Raw genomic sequence first — 16,715 nt, forward strand, 5'->3', positions numbered from 1 at the left:
GCAGGGTGAGTGGGGGTATAGGGATCAGTGATACTCAGCGAGTATCTGTGCAGGGTGAGTGGGGGTATAGTGAGTATCTGTGCAGGGTGAGTGGGGGTATAGGGATCAGTGACACTCAGCGAGTATCTGTGCAGGGTGAGTGGGGGTATAGGGATCAGTGAAACTCAGTGAGTATCTGTGCAGGGTGAGTGGGGGTATAGGGATCAGTGACACTCAGTGAGTATCTGTGCAGGGTGAGTGGGGGTATAGGGATCAGTGACACTCAGTGAGTATCTGTGCAGGGTGAGTGGGGGTATAGGGATCAGTGACACTCAGTGAGTATCTGTGCAGGGTGAGTGGGGGGTATAGGGATCAGTGACACTCAGTGAGTATCTGTGCAGGGTGAGTGGGGGTATAGGGATCAGTGAAACTCAGTGAGTATCTGTGCAGGGTGAGTGGGGGTATAGGGATCAGTGACACTCAGTGAGTATCTGTGCAAGGTAAGTGGGGGGTATAGGGGTCAGTGACACTCAGTGAGTATCTGTGCAGGGTGAGTGGGGGTATAGGGGTCAGTGGCACTCAGTGAGTATCTGTGCAGGGTGAGTGGGGGGTATAGGGGTCAGTGACACTCAGTGAGTATCTGTGCAGGGTAAGTGGGGGGTATAGGGGTCAGTGACACTCAGTGAGTATCTGTGCAGGGTGAGTGGGGGGTATAGGGGTCAGTGGCACTCAGTGAGTATCTGTGCAGGGTGAGTGGGGGTATAGGGGTCAGTGACACTCAGTGAGTATCTGTGCAGGGTGAATGGGGGTATAGGGATCAGTGACACTCAGTGAGTATCTGTGCAGGGTGAGTGGGGGGTATAGGGGTCAGTGACACTCAGTGAGTATCTGTGCAGGGTGAGTGGGGGGTATAGGGATCAGTGACATTCAGTGAGTATCTGTGCAGGGTGAATGGGGGGTATAGTGATCAGTGCTACTCAGTGAGTATCTGTGAAGGGTGTGTGGGGGGTATAGGGATCAGTGACACTCAGTGAGTATCTGTGCAGGGTGAGTGGGGGGTATAGGGATCAGTGACACTCAGTGAGTATCTGTGAAGGGTGTGTGGGGGGTATAGGGATCAGTGACACTCAGTGAGTATCTGTGCAGGGTGAGTGGGGGTATAGGGATCAGTGATACTCAGCGAGTATCTGTGCAGGGTGAGTGGGGGTATAGTGAGTATCTGTGCAGGGTGAGTGGGGGGTATAGGGATCAGTGACACTCAGTGAGTATCTGTGCAGGGTGAGTGGGGGGTATAGGGGTCAGTGACACTCAGTGAGTATCTGTGCAGGGTGAGTGGGGGGTATAGGGATCAGTGACACTCAGTGAGTATCTGTGAAGGGTGTGTGGGGGGTATAGGGATCAGTGACACTCAGTGAGTATCTGTGCAGGGTGAGTGGGGGTATAGGGATCAGTGATACTCAGCGAGTATCTGTGCAGGGTGAGTGGGGGTATAGTGAGTATCTGTGCAGGGTGAGTGGGGGGTATAGGGATCAGTGACACTCAGTGAGTATCTGTGCAGGGTGAGTGGGGGGTATAGGGGTCAGTGACACTCAGTGAGTATCTGTGCAGGGTGTGTGGGGGTATAGGGGTCAGTGACACTCAGTGAGTATCTGTGAAGGGTGAGTGGGGGGTATAGGGGTCAGTGACACTCAGTGAGTATCTGTGCAGGGTGAGTGTGGGGTATAGGGATCAGTGACACTCAGTGAGTATCTGTGCAGGGTGAGTGGGGGGTATAGGGGTCAGTGACACTCAGTGAGTATCTGTGCAGGGTGAGTGGGGGGTATAGGGGTCAGTGACACTCAGTGAGTATCTGTGCAGTGTGAGTGGGGGGTATAGGGATCAGTGACACTCAGTGAGTATCTGTGCAGGGTGAGTGGGGGTATAGGGATCAGTGACACTCAGTGAGTATCTGTGCAGGGTGAGTGGGGGTATACAGATCAGTGACACTCAGTGAGTATCTGTGAAGGGTGTGTGGGGAGTATAGGGATCAGTGACACTCAGTGAGTATCTGTGCAGGGTGAGTGGGGGTATAGGGGATCAGTGATACTCAGCGAGTATCTGTGCAGGGTGAGTGGGGGTATAGTGAGTATCTGTGCAGGGTGAGTGGGGGGTATAGGGATCAGTGACACTCAGTGAGTATCTGTGCAGGGTGAGTGGGGGGTATAGGGGTCAGTGACACTCAGTGAGTATCTGTGCAGGGTGTGTGGGGGTATAGGGGTCAGTGACACTCAGTGAGTATCTGTGAAGGGTGAGTGGGGGTATAGGGGTCAGTGACACTCAGTGAGTATCTGTGCAGGGTGAGTGTGGGGTATAGGGATCAGTGACACTCAGTGAGTATCTGTGCAGGGTGAATGGGGGGTATAGGGATCAGTGACACTCAGTGAGTATCTGTGCAGGGTGAGTGGGGGGTATAGGGATCAGTGACACTCAGTGAGTATCTGTGCAGGGTGAGTGGGGGTATAGGGATCAGTGATACTCAGCGAGTATCTGTGCAGGGTGAGTGGGGGTATAGTGAGTATCTGTGCAGGGTGAGTGGGGGGTATAGGGATCAGTGACACTCAGTGAGTATCTGTGCAGGGTGAGTGGGGGGTATAGGGATCAGTGACACTCAGTGAGTATCTGTGCAGGGTGAATGGGGGGTATAGGGGTCAGTGACACTTAGTGAGTATCTGTGCAGGGTGAGTGGGGGTATACAGATCAGTGACACTCAGTGAGTATCTGTGCAGGGTGAGTGGGGGTATAGGGATCAGTGACACTCAGTGAGTATCTGTGCAGGGTGATTGGGGGGTATAGGGATCAGTGACACTTAGTGAGTATCTGTGCAGGGTGAGTGGGGGTATACAGATCAGTGACACTCAGTGAGTATCTGTGAAGGGTGTGTGGGGGTATAGGGATCAGTGACACTCAGTGAGTATCTGTGCAGGGTGAGTGGGGGGTATAGGGGTCAGTGACACTCAGTGAGTATCTATGCAGGGTGAGTGGGGGGTATAGGGGTCAGTGACACTCAGTGAGTATCTGTGCAGGGTGAGTGGGGGGTATAGGGGTCAGTGACACTCAGTGAGTATCTGTGCAGGGTGAGTGGGGGGTATAGGGATCAGTGACACTCAGTGAGTATCTGTGCAGGGTGAGTGGGGGTAATAGGGATCAGTGACACTCAGTGAGTATCTGTGCAGGGTGATTGGGGGGTATAGGGATCAGTGACACTCAGTGAGTATCTGTGCAGGGTGAGTGGGGGGTATAGGGATCAGTGACACTCAGTGAGTATCTGTGCAGGGTGAGTGGGGGGTATAGGGGTCAGTGACACTCAGTGAGTATCTGTGCAGGGTGAGTGGGGGGTATAGGGGTCAGTGACACTCAGTGAGTATCTGTGCAGGGTGAGTGGGGGGTATAGGGATCAGTGACACTCAGTGAGTATCTGTGCAGGGTGAGTGGGGGGTATAGGGATCAGTGACACTCAGTGAGTATCTGTGCAGGGTGAGTGGGGGTATAGGGATCAGTGACACTCAGTGAGTATCTGTGCAGGGTGAGTGGGGGGTATAGGGGTCAGTGGCACTCAGTGAGTATCTGTGCAGGGTGAGTGGGGGGTATAGGGGTCAGTGACACTCAGTGAGTATCTGTGCAGGGTGAGTGGGGGGTATAGGGGTCAGTGACACCCCGGGGGCTAATATCAGCTCTATGTGCCCAGCTACCTGTTTGGGAGGCCTGTGGAAGGACACGCGTTCGTGCTCTTTGGGGTACAGAAGGACGGCACAAGGACAGGAATCCCAGAGTCTCTAGCGAGAGTACAGGTAGCACAGATTCCATTTCTCTATAACACCAAATGAGGGGACCTGAGGTGCAAGTAAATACTCAGCATGACAGACTGGCATACGGAAGTGTTTAGGGCTTTGGCACACTTGGCACATTCTCCTCTGGTGGACATGCCCCTTCAACTACCTGAATGGGAAACACATTTCAAAAAAAGATTTAAAAATCATGAGTTTTCAGCATCAGATTGGGCCGGGGGGCACGGGGAAAAAAACGGGTGGACCCATCAGCCCAGGGTGGCATTCTGCCCAGGACTGGGGTGGGGGATAAATTTGCTGTGGCCGTGGGGGCAGGTTTGGTGGGAGGGCGTGTGTCAAGGGCAGGAGGGGTGTGTGGGGTCAGGCTGGGGTGGTCGGGGTTCTGAGATGGCAGCTGGTGGGCCCGGCACATCCCAGTCCTTTACTGTGTGTTTTCCATTCAAGTGAACAGGAAGTGGCAGTGGGAGGTTTGGGCACAATACACACCTGCCCTCAGCCTTAGTCATACTACAGGTAGAGCTATCTACTCCCCCTAGGTCTCGGAGTCCTAAACCTACAGATAATAAGATTATTCTTAATGTCAGACTTCTTGCCATTACCGCTTGGGGTGAAAGCTCTGAAATGGCCGCCAAACTGAGCATGCCTTGGGGCTATTCTAACGGGTACATGGATCCATATATGCCTCAGTACACTTGCCCACCTTGCTCTAATGAGCTGTGCAAGCTATGAATCCAAGGGGACCCAGAAACCACCAGCAGTCTGGGCCTGGCATAAATGCTGGGGTTCCATTAGTCACTTGCTTCTGTAGCCACAGATCATATTGCACCAAGTGAATCTTGCGCTATTGACACCATGTACCGGAAGTGATAGCACTGGCCCACAAATGCATAAAGAGGAAACTTTTTTCACGATGGAGGCAAATTTGCAACCATATCGGTACATCGGAAAGTACAGGAGAACCTACTGAGTGGGTCCCCATTATTATACTGGGATTTTACATGCTAATATGAATCCAAAATGTGCTTTTACCAAATTTCACTGCATCCATAAATGAGTCCTGCTGTTCTCTAATTTGTGCTGCACCTCCTTTACTCAGATTAATAAAGGCAAAGGACGTGCTGAGCTGAAAGGGGTACACCTTCGGAAGTATCTTAATGCAGTTGAGATGTTGAACTACAAGTTATATATGACAGTCTCTGTGGCCACTGCAACAGGTAGGAACTGGGAAACTTTCCCATCATTTTATACAGTGATATGAGTTGGGAGGGTACAGGTGTATGAGTTGGGAGGGTACAGGTGTATGAGTTGGGGGGTACAGGTGTATGAGTTGGGGGGTACAGGTGTATGAGTTGGGGGGTACAGGTGTATGAGTTGGGGGTACAGGTGTATGAGTTGGGGGGTACAGGTGTATGAGTTGGGAGGGTACAGGTGTATGAGTTGGGAGGGTACAGGTGTATGAGTTGGGGGGTACAGGTGTATGAGTTGGGGGGGTACAGGTGTATGAGTTGGGAGGGTACAGGTGTATGAGTTGGGGGGGTACAGGTGTATGAGTTGGGAGGGTACAGGTGTATGAGTTGGGAGGGTACAGGTGTATGAGTTGGGAGGGTACAGGTGTATGAGTTGGGAGGGTACAGGTGTATGAGTTGGGAGGGTACAGGTGTATGAGTTGGGTGGGTACAGGTGTATGAGTTGGGAGGGTACAGGTGTATGAGTTGGGAGGGTACAGGTGTATGAGTTGGGGGGTACAGGTGTATGAGTTGGGGGGTACAGGTGTATGAGTTGGGGGGTACAGGTGTATGAGTTGGGGGGTACAGGTGTAGGAGTTGGGGGGTACAGGTGTATGAGTTGGGGGGTACAGGTGTAGGAGTTGGGGGGTACAGGTGTATGAGTTGGGGGGTACAGGTGTATGAGTTGGGGGGTACAGGTGTAGGAGTTGGGGGGTACAGGTGTATGAGTTGGGGGGTACAGGTGTAGGAGTTGGGGGGTACAGGTGTATGAGTTGGGGGGTACAGGTGTAGGAGTTGGGGGGTACAGGTGTATGAGTTGGGAGGGTACAGGTGTATGAGTTGGGAGGGTACAGGTGTATGAGTTGGGGGGTACAGGTGTATGAGTTGGGAGGGTACAGGTGTATGGGTTGGGAGGGTACAGGTGTATGAGTTGGGTGGGTACAGGTGTATGAGTTGGGAGGGTACAGGTGTATGAGTTGGGAGGGTACAGGTGTATGAGTTGGGGGGTACAGGTGTATGAGTTGGGAGGGTACAGGTGTATGGGTTGGGAGGGTACAGGGGTATGAGTTGGGAGGGTACAGGGGTATGAGTTGGGAGGGTACAGGTGTATGAGTTGGGAGGGTACAGGTGTATGAGTTGGGGGGTACAGGTGTATGAGTTGGGAGGGTACAGGTGTATGAGTTGGGGGGTACAGGTGTATGAGTTGGGGGGTACAGGTGTAGGAGTTGGGGGGTACAGGTGTATACAGAGATTAAGTGGAGACAAAGTAGGAAAGTCCCTGCCCCACAGAGCTTACGTTCTGCATCACATTATTAGAACCCTGTAAATTTCCTCTGGAAACCTGATTCTTTGGGTTGTGATTATCAGATATGTGTGAGTAGAACTGTGGGTCAGATCTCCCCAGCCGTCTGTACCAACTGTACGTCTCTCGCAGGCACCGACATGGTAGAAGCTCAGTTGGAGGAAATCTATATCGTCTCATCTCCTTACAGAATCCTCTTCAGCAAATCCCCCCAGTATTTCAAGCCTGGATTGTCTTACGATTTAACGGTAATTTCCTGTCTGAACTTCCCAGAGCCAGAGACTCACAAGCGGTTGTTCCATAATATATAGTAACCAGATTATCTGATAATATCTTTATGTTGGGATCTGCATAGTAACCAGGGTGAGTAACTATACCCCTACTGATTGGCCATAACAGAAAGCCAGTGACTGTGCCCTCTCCTTCAATGGCTTCCCCTATGGGTACAATTGGTGTGTTTACTATAGCTTATATAAACAAAGCTGCTGTGTAGCCCCGGGGGCAGCCATTTCTTCTTTGAATGGCTGCCCCCGGGACTACACAGCAGGGTATTTATTTAAACTATAGTAGGGTTTCTGTAGCAACCACCCCAGCTGTACCAGTGCAGGAATGGCTGCCCCCGGGGCTACACAGCGGGGCATTTATATAAACTATAGTAGGGTTTCTGTAGCAAACACCCCAGCTGTACCAGTGCAGGAATGGCTGCCCCCGGGGCTACACAGCGGGGTATTTATATAAACTATAGTAGGGTTTCTGTAGCAAACACCCCAGCTGTACCAGTGCAGGAATGGCTGCCCCCGGGGCTACACAGCGGGGTATTTATATAAACTATAGTAGGGTTTCTGTAGCAAACACCCCAGCTGTACCAGTGCAGGAATGGCTGCCCCCGGGGCTACACAGCGGGGTATTTATATAAACTATAGTAGGGTTTCTGTAGCAAACACCCCAGCTGTACCAGTGCAGGAATGGCTGCCCCCGGAGGCTACACAGCGGGGTATTTATATAAACTATAGTAGGGTTTCTGTAGCAAACACCCCAGCTGTACCAGTGCAGGAATGGCTGCCCCCGGGGCTACACAGCGGGGTATTTATATAAACTATAGTAGGGTTTCTGTAGCAAACACCCCAGCTGTACCAGTGCAGGAATGGCTGCCCCCGGAGGCTACACAGCGGGGTATTTATATAAACTATAGTAGGGTTTCTGTAGCAAACACCCCAGCTGTACCAGTGCAGGAATGGCTGCCCCCGGAGGCTACACAGCGGGGTATTTATATAAACTATAGTAGGGTTTCTGTAGCAAACACCCCAGCTGTACCAGTGCAGGAATGGCTGCCCCCGGGGCTACACAGTCGGGTATATATATATTAACTATAGTAATGTTTCTGAGGATCAACTCTCAACTGCTGCCCCTTCCTGCCTGGGTTATCATAATAGTTCCACAACCACATGTTGGAATCACTTTCACCAACCCTTTTTCACCCCCAGGTAATCTCCTCAGTTCCTCTCAGTAGGGTAATTATAAAAGTAACTATAACATGTTTAATGGCCAATTGGCTGAAAATTGCACTGTAGAATCCTCTCTCTCTCTGTATAAATATATATATATCATGCATTTCTTTTTCTTTCAGGTTCTTGTAACCAATCCCGATGGCTCACCTGCTAATCAGATCCCCGTGGTGGTTCATCCGGGAAACATTCGTGGGGAAACTCAAGCTGACGGCACCGCTAGGCTGAAACTCAACACTCAAGAAGGAATGGCAGCGATGAATATTTCTGTCAGTACCAAATATGTTGTTTTTAAAGGAAAGCAATTTCAATTAAACTGTTGCCTGGGCTCAGGCATCATGGGAAGGCTCGCAGTAACTGGCAGTAACTGGCAGTATGGTAGTGCAGCCCCTGCTATTATATATGATGTCAAGTACTTTCTCCATTGGCGTAACAACCTAAATTCTCCCAAAATTCTCCTGGCTTCTCTTCTCTCAGGCAGTAGGGAGGGAAACTGAAGAACAATGGCAAATTATATGCCATGGAAATTATCTTACAGATGCTCCTAAATTATAAAAAGAATCAGCAAAGCCCTTGCCTACAAACCCCCCCCAGAGGGGCCCCAAGATGCAACACATGACACAACTTTGCTAAATCCTCTTCATCTAAACAATCTTACATTCCCATCCAATGGTCACAACAAACCACTTGTTGCGGATAATGATTGGCTATCACCGGAACTATATTAATGGGAGCAGAATTTAAGTATCGGGCGGATCACAAGTATGGAAACCCAAGCTCAAATGCACAAAGCTACAGTGACTTTTTGTGTTGGTGAGAGGATCTCTTGCACTTGTGTGTCTGCTATGACTCTCCCATTGCCTTGTATATACAGAACCAGCCAAGCAATAAAACAAAGCTTGTGCCTATTGGGCTGGGCAACATTTTGCAGAATAGGCAAAGCCACTGGAAGACATAGAAGTATATGAAGGGCTCCCAGGATACTGCCTTATGTTTTATATTTTCTGTTATCAGGTCAAAACAGACAAGAAAGGTGTGCAACCCCAGCACCAAGCAACTGCGACTATGTCTGCTAAAGCCTACCGTCCCTCCTACTCGTTTAATAATTACCTGCACATCAGCGTCCCTGGATCGGAGCTAAAACTCGGAGGCACTCTCATAGTGACGTTCTACATCAAAACTGACTCCCCAGACGTTGCAGAACAAACCCGGCATTTCACCTATTTGGTAACCAGACATACAACCCTGTGAACATGCAAAACTCCATTGCCCTTAATGTATTTTACAACCCGCAAAGACATAGACTAATGAAGAGTGTGTTAGCACATTTGCATTTACTGATAAATTCACATTTCACATGTTTAATGATAATTACCTTTCCTGATACTGGTCAGTTAACCCTTTATAACAAACTTATTGGTAGTGGCCTTGTTGTGGTTCAACCATAAACACAGATGAAGCACATTCTGGGCTCTTCCAAAGGCCTACTTGTCTAACTGAGCTGAGCTGTTAAAATTGGGCAGTCCTGCGAAAATTGGGAAAGTTGGGAGGTATGAAAGCAAAGTAAAGCACAACATGCCCAGTCTATTAACCCCAGCTTTAATAAAGAATTGTTACCTTAGGGCAGGGAACCACAACCTTTTTTACTAGGGAGCCACACTCAGAGGTAAAAAGTGTTGGTGAGCAACACAAGCATGAAAAAGTTCTTTAGATGATCCAAAATAAGGGCTGCGATTGGCTATTTGGTAACCCAAGTGGACATCTAGCCTACAGGAGGCTCTGCTTGGAGTAAAAGTGCATCTCTATGCTTCCAAAACTTCTCTCCAAGCCAGAAATGTAAAAATGGGCACCTACTTTGGGGCCACTGGGAGCAACATCAAAGGGGTTGGTGAGCAACATGTTGTCCACAAGTTACTGGTTGGCGATCACTGCCTTAGGGCGTGATCTTGGTGTCCTGTACTGTAGCCTGCCTAAACCTCTGGTCCTTTGGTGCATTGGTGGAATTCAGAACAATAGTAAACACACGTTCCCTAAGCTCTTATACACTAGGGAACCAGGGAGCAACTACCCCTGGGCAATAGGAATACCTCTGTCCTACAGGGAATAGGGTACTAACTGGCGACTCATGAACAGTAAAGGGAGATTACCCCTTTATGTACCTATATGATATTTGATTAATATTCCTCTTGATTAAATCCACGGAAACATTTAAAACAAAAACTATGACCATTGCCCATGGTATTTGATATGCAAGATCAGACGAATCCGACAGGTTTGAACATAGTAATAGTCATTTTAATTATTATTACTGGTTTGTTAAAGCCACCAACCAACTGGATCGATTTCATAACTGGGAGTTAATGAGGTACATAATCCAGTAGTCTTATAAGGACAAAGGAAGGCATGGGAGATACATCTTATTTTATTGCCCCTTCAAAATAGCAGTGGACCAGGAGGAGAATATTTAAGCCTGAGGCTGAAGACTCTTCACACACCTAGCTAAGTGATGGGGTAACTGATACTAATCGGCCAATGAGAGACTTTCATTTTACCAAGGAACCTACTTTCACTTTAACTGCGCATCATTTCTCCTCCAGGTCATGAGCAGGGGGCGGATCATAAAGGTGGGCAGGCGGGAACGGTCGCCTAATCAGCCCGTGGTCGCCATGTCTCTGAACATCACTGAGGACTACCTACCATCTTTCCGTATTGTGGCCTATTACATGGTGACAACAACCAAAGGGCGTGATATTGTGTCTGACTCTGTCTGGGTGGATGTGGTAGATACCTGCATGGGCACGGTGAGATTCCATGTTGTAATCTATTAAAGTACAGGGGAATCTGGTGTAGACGTACCCTACAGACACATGTCCTTAGCCTACCAGCAATCCACACAGCAATCCAACCAGAACATGCCCGGGTCAACTGGGGCAACATCTTACAGTTCCATTTATAAAACAATGACCAACTCTTCAGTTATGGAAGCTATGGAAGTTATTTACAACTCTCTAACCTCTTAGTCAGTGACTTTAAGGGGGACACAGGGGACATAACCAGAATTGATAGCTAGTCACCCCTGTAATGCGGGGATTTCATATGTTCTACCATTTCTCAGTATAGCAGGTTCGGTTGTACTGCACATTTATCAGGCGTAGGTGACCAACATGCTTTGACATATCTTGAGTTCTTGACATATCTACTGTATATTAAGATTCAAGATTAAGATCAAATAAATATGATCTTCCCTTCCATTTCCCTCAACTAATAATCTATTTCAGTAATCAAATTTCACCAAAATTGGCCTTCAGGTTGAGCTCACTGCAATCTATTGCTTTTGTCAACCCTAGATCAGTCGCTACTGTACAGCCTACGGTTGGTGGATTAACAGTAATCATATGGGGGAAGGTACTATATAAAGGCTGGGACAGATGTAGATAGGACTGATCAAAATTAAAGGTTCAGTAACCCAAAAAACAGTTTTCTACCAAACATAAAATGGATAATGGATAATGAATAAAGAGCATCTCACAATCCCAAACAACTGTTCAACACTTTCAACTCCCTCCTACATCCGCCCACCCAACCTACTGCCCCCCCCCCTATCACTACTGAGGACTTTGCTAGCTATTTCTTAGATAAAATTCAAAAAATCCGGACTGAAATAAATCGGAACCCAAAGGACATCACACTATGAAACATTCCCTCAGCCGCTACTTTTCTTGCACCCTTTCCCACGCTTACCGAGGAGACTATCTCCCTTCTCCTGTCTAAAGCTCATCTTGCCCCCTGCTCTCTCGATCCTATTCCTTCTCATCTCATTCCTCCTCTTTCACCTATATTCACTCCAACCTCTCTCTTTAACCTCTCTCTCACTACTGGCACATTCCCACACTCACTCAAACACACAATCATCCAGCCCATACTTAAAAAGCCTTCTCTGGATCCTACACTCCCCTCTAACTATTGGCCATTCTCTCTACTCCCTTTCTGCTTGAACAACATGTACATAACAAACTCTCACACTATCTAACATCTAACTCCCTACTTGACTCATTTCAGTCTGGCTTCCGCCCCCACCACCCTACAGAAACTGCCCTCACTAACGTAGCGAATGACTTACTCGCTGCCAAAGCAAAGGGCCACTACTCCCTCTTAATCCTGCTTGACCTTTCTGCAGCTTTTGACACTGTCGATTATGCTCCATATTCTATCCTCAATGGGGATTCAATATAAGGCTCTATCTTGGATCTCTTCCTATCTTTCCAACCATTCCTTCAGTGTCTCCCATTCGGCCTCCACCTCCCCCCCCTCAGCCTCTCTCAGTTGGGGTACCTCAAGGCTCTGCTCTTGAACCCCTTCTATTTTCAATCTACACCACTGGTCTGGGTCAGCTAATCAGCTCCTTTGGATTTCACTATCATTTATATGCAGACGATGCCCAAATCTACCTCTCTTCCCCAGACCTGCCCTCTCTCCTAGCTTGTGTCTCCGACTGTCTAACTGCAATTTCTGCATTCATGTCCTCTCGGCATGGACAAAACCAAGCTGGTCATCTTCCCACGCTCCAACACTGTTCCCTGCCTGACATCACTGTCTGTGTGGAAAATATTAATATAACCCCAGTTCCACAAGCTCGCTGTATAAGAGTCCCATTTGACTCTGCTCTCTCTTTCACTCCCCACATTCAAACACTCTCTAAATCGGTTTCACCTCAAAAACACTGCTCACACTCGACCTTTCCTCACTCATGAGACTGCCAAAATTCTCATCCACGACCTTCTCATATCTCGCTTAGACTACTGCAACTCACTGCTCTTTGTGCTTCCCCTGTCTAAACTGACCCCACTCCATCATGAACAGTGCCGCCATACACCTCTCCTCCCGCTCCACAAGTGCCGCCCCTCTCTGCCAATCCTAGCACTGGCTACCAGTCATGTACAGGATTCAGTTCATGATTCTCGTACTCACCTACAAAGCACTCACGACTCTATTTAACCACCCTAATCCCCAAGCGCACCCCCAGACGTAACCTTCGCTCTACACATGACCTCCTTCTCTCCTCCTCACTCATCCCCTCCTCTCACTCTCGCACCCAGGACTTCTCACGCACTGCACCCATTCTCTGGAACACCCTTCCCCATCCCATTAGGCACTGCCAGACTGTCCAAGCCTTTAAACGGTCTCTTAAAACTCACCTTTTCACTCAAGCCTATAACCTAAACCCCCCAAACATTCACTAACAACTGGTTTTCACCTCTCACTCCGCACTTACTGTCACTTTACACACCTACATATACTCCAGCGCCATGCTAGTTACCCTGACCTTATGTCTCAGCCCCCCCTTTTAGAATGTAAGCTCTTGTGAGCAGGGCCCTCCCCCTAGTGTCTCCAATCCTCATCCAATGCAACTGCAAACCATTTTTGTGAATTATATGTACACGTTAACTGTTCTGTCTTTTGTACCCCTCTATTCTGTAAAGCGCTGTGTAAATTGATGGCACTATATAAGTAATAATAATAATAATATTTATGGTTCTTGCACAGCTGGAGGTGACAGGTTACAAGGACAAGGACAACGAAGTCCAAAAACTGCCGGCAAGCGTGCAACTGAAACTCAGAGCCGACCACAAGGCCAACGTGGGACTCGTGATTGTGGATAAAGGGGTCTTTCTGCTGAACAAGAAGTATAAACTCACTCAGAGTAAGGTGAGAAACCCTTCCCATATGTGTTATGTTCATCCATCCAAGAGAAATTATTCATTGTTGTTATATAGTCTTATTATTCTGTGCCTGGGATTTATGACTTTCTGTCATCTTAATTTGCCTATGTCACATGAGAAGTTTTCTATATGGGTGCAACTGGCAGACAAAACTGCCCTGCTGCCTCCAATTGGCTTCTATAGGAACTGTCTGAAACCAGTAGTGTAGCCGGTCCTTGGCCTGAAAATGATGTAACGTGTAAGGTGCCTTGTAACATCCCCCTTTGCTTTTACACTTCTTTCATTTATCACTTTGCTCAGGTTTGGGATTCAGTGGAGAAGTCAGACACCGGCTGTACCCCCGGGAGTGGTGCTAATAGCGAAGGGGTCTTTTATGATGCTGGGCTTGCTCTACAGACCTCCTTCAGTGTTACTACTGATCAAAGAATAGGTGAGTATCAGCCAACAGGCTGCGTTATAGAACTCTTTCTTAATATCCTTATCATTTACAGTAGGGGGTACATTATCCCTTATAATACATGAGTGATACTCAGAGTTCCCTGTATAACTCAGCCTGCAGCCTTGTGCCTTTATATGGGCACAGAACCCCTCAGTGACTGCTAATATCCTTATCATTTACAGTAGGGGGTACATTATCCCTTATAATACATGAGTGATACTCAGAGTTCCCTGTATAACTCAGCCTGCAGCCTTGTGCCTTTATATGGGCACAGAACCCCTCAGTGACTGCTAATATCCTTATCATTTACAGTAGGGGGTACCTTATCCCTTATAATACATGAGTGATACTCAGAGTTCCCTGTATAACTCAGCCTGCAGCCTTGTGCCTTTATATGGGCACAGAACCCCTCAGTGACTGCTAATATCCTTATCACTTACAGTAGGGGGTACATTATCCCTTATAATACATGAGTGATACTCAGAGTTCCCTGTATAACTCAGCCTGCAGCCTTGTGCCTTTATATGGGCACAGAAACCCTCAGTGACTTCTAATATCCTTATCATTAACAGTAGGGGGCATTATCCCCTATATAAACATCTAACTAAATACACAATGCATTACAAAAACTCACTAAAAATTCCCTTTCCCTTTATGTATTTGAGTTGTCGGTTGCTTTACTTCTCCACCAACTGCCAAAAATCGTAGAGCAAATTGACACTTTTTAGAGAATACGTTCCTGGATGTTCCTGCGTGTTTACTCCACTGAATTACTAGGCCAATGAATGATTTCATTCAAACAGCCACTCAACCAATACAAAGCTTTATCACATTGTAAATGCAACCTGCCAATCCCACCAGGTGCACACCATGTTGTATAGGGTTTCTGGCAAAGCTGCTACTGTATATGTTCTGCTAAAAATATTAATATCTACAAATCTGCTACTAGAGGATTTATATCCTTATAAAATTAATACAGGTATAGGACCCAATATCCAGAATGCTTGGGAACAAGGGTATTCCAGATAAGGGATCTTTCCGTAATTTGGATCTCCATACCTTAAGTCTACTAAAAATCAATAAAACATTAATTAAACCCGATAGAATTGTTTTTCATCCAAAAAGGATTATTTATATCTTAGTTGGGATCAAGTACAGGTACTGTTTTATTATTACAGAGAAAAGGGAATCATTTAACCATTAAATAAACCCAATAGGGCTGTTCTGCCCCAATAAGGGGTAATTATATCTTAGTTGGGATCAAGTACAGGTACTGTTTTATTATTACAGAGAAAAGGGAATCATTTAACCATTAAATAAACCCAATAGGGCTGTTCTGCCCCAATAAGGGGTAGTTATATCTTAGTTGGGATCAGTTACAAGGTACTGTTTTATTACTACAAGGAAAAAGGAAATCAGTTTTAAAATTCTATATTATTTGATTAAAATGGAGTCTATGGGAGACAGGCTTTCCGTAATTCGGAGCTTTCTGGATAATGGGTTTCCGGATAAGGGATCCCATACCTGTACTAATAGAATAGCCCTTACCCATACTCAGAATAATACTTGCTAGTGCCAGGAGTCTGACTGGTACACTGGGAGAGCTGGAGGTGCTGGCACTGGAGAAGAAATATGATGTGTTTGTGTTGCTGAAGAAACATGGCTGAATGAGTCACATGACTGGGCAGTATATATATATATATATAGGGGGCTATACTTTGATTCAGAGGAACAGAGGCAATAGAAAAGGGGGAACCAAGGGCCCTGTAGACAGTGAACTTGGCAAACAGGGGTTGGAGCTGTATTAGAAGGTGCATAGATTTGCGAGAGCGCTGGGGAGGCCCCATATAGGATATGGTACTGTAATAAGGCAGGCTGCTCCTTTTGCAATGAAAAATGTATTTAAAGCAAAATAAAAAAATCAATAATTGCCAGGGCCTCAAAGCCACCCCCCAGCTGCTTAAAGTTGAAGGAAAAGGGGCAGCCATTTTGTCAGACTGATGGGCGCTAGCCCTGCAAAGCCTATGACTGTAATTTTGTGTTTAGCAAAGGGCTGCTGTACTCCAGCTGTGTCTGGAAAACCATTTTAACCGCGTTAAATTCTCCAGAATATTTCAATTCTAAGTAGGGATGGTATCCATGGGTTACCTTACTCCTAGGGGCAGGGAGCCAAGCATCATCCATCATTCAAACATGTGATGTGCGGCTCATATTATGGCACCTTTACGCGCCACATGGTTTGGATAATCACAGGCATACGTAGTATCTTCCATGACTTTCCTAGTTATGATGATTATTCTTAGTATAAAGTTGGACTGGTCCGATTCCGCTCTTAGACTCAGGAAGGAATTTTTCCCCCCAAGTTGGAGACGTTTTACATACGAGATGCTTTATGAAATATATTTTTATAGAGACCTACATTGTTTGAGGGGTATAGTTTCCCTTTAATAGGCTGAAGGAGGCCAAGTTTGGAAGGTATGGCTTTACCTGTATCTGCCTGAAGTGTTTTAACTGAAAAGGAACATTACATAAGCACGCCTGTGTCTCCTATGTATTTAGAAGTTCTGACAATGGTTATTTCTTTGCCCCCAGAGCCTCAATGTAAAGATCGGGCGCCGCGCAAACGCCGTTCAACTGTTGCACTGATGGAGATTAAAAACAGGAAAGGTCAGATATGGTGCAAGAACTGGTTGGATCCAAGATGGCTTCATATAGCTCA

At 47.2% G+C, this 16,715-nt stretch overlaps 1 protein-coding gene across 1 annotated transcript in view; it reads left to right on the plus strand.

Moving 5' to 3' along the window:
• The window catches only part of LOC108646250 (complement C3), a 73,171-nt gene that overhangs the window by 11,950 nt on the left and 44,506 nt on the right, over window positions 1-16,715 (plus strand). Inside the window, exons 8-16 of the mRNA XM_031899490.1 lie at window positions 3,704-3,806; window positions 4,900-5,017; window positions 6,465-6,580; window positions 7,960-8,106; window positions 8,852-9,064; window positions 10,435-10,638; window positions 13,382-13,543; window positions 13,858-13,987; window positions 16,589-16,663. Coding sequence (XP_031755350.1) covers window positions 3,704-3,806; window positions 4,900-5,017; window positions 6,465-6,580; window positions 7,960-8,106; window positions 8,852-9,064; window positions 10,435-10,638; window positions 13,382-13,543; window positions 13,858-13,987; window positions 16,589-16,663 — 1,268 coding nt within the window. The remainder of the gene's footprint in view (window positions 1-3,703; window positions 3,807-4,899; window positions 5,018-6,464; window positions 6,581-7,959; window positions 8,107-8,851; window positions 9,065-10,434; window positions 10,639-13,381; window positions 13,544-13,857; window positions 13,988-16,588; window positions 16,664-16,715) is intronic.

The sequence above is a fragment of the Xenopus tropicalis genome, chromosome 3 (assembly GCF_000004195.4).
Source record: "Xenopus tropicalis strain Nigerian chromosome 3, UCB_Xtro_10.0, whole genome shotgun sequence".
Classification (NCBI taxonomy): Eukaryota; Metazoa; Chordata; class Amphibia; order Anura; family Pipidae; genus Xenopus; species Xenopus tropicalis.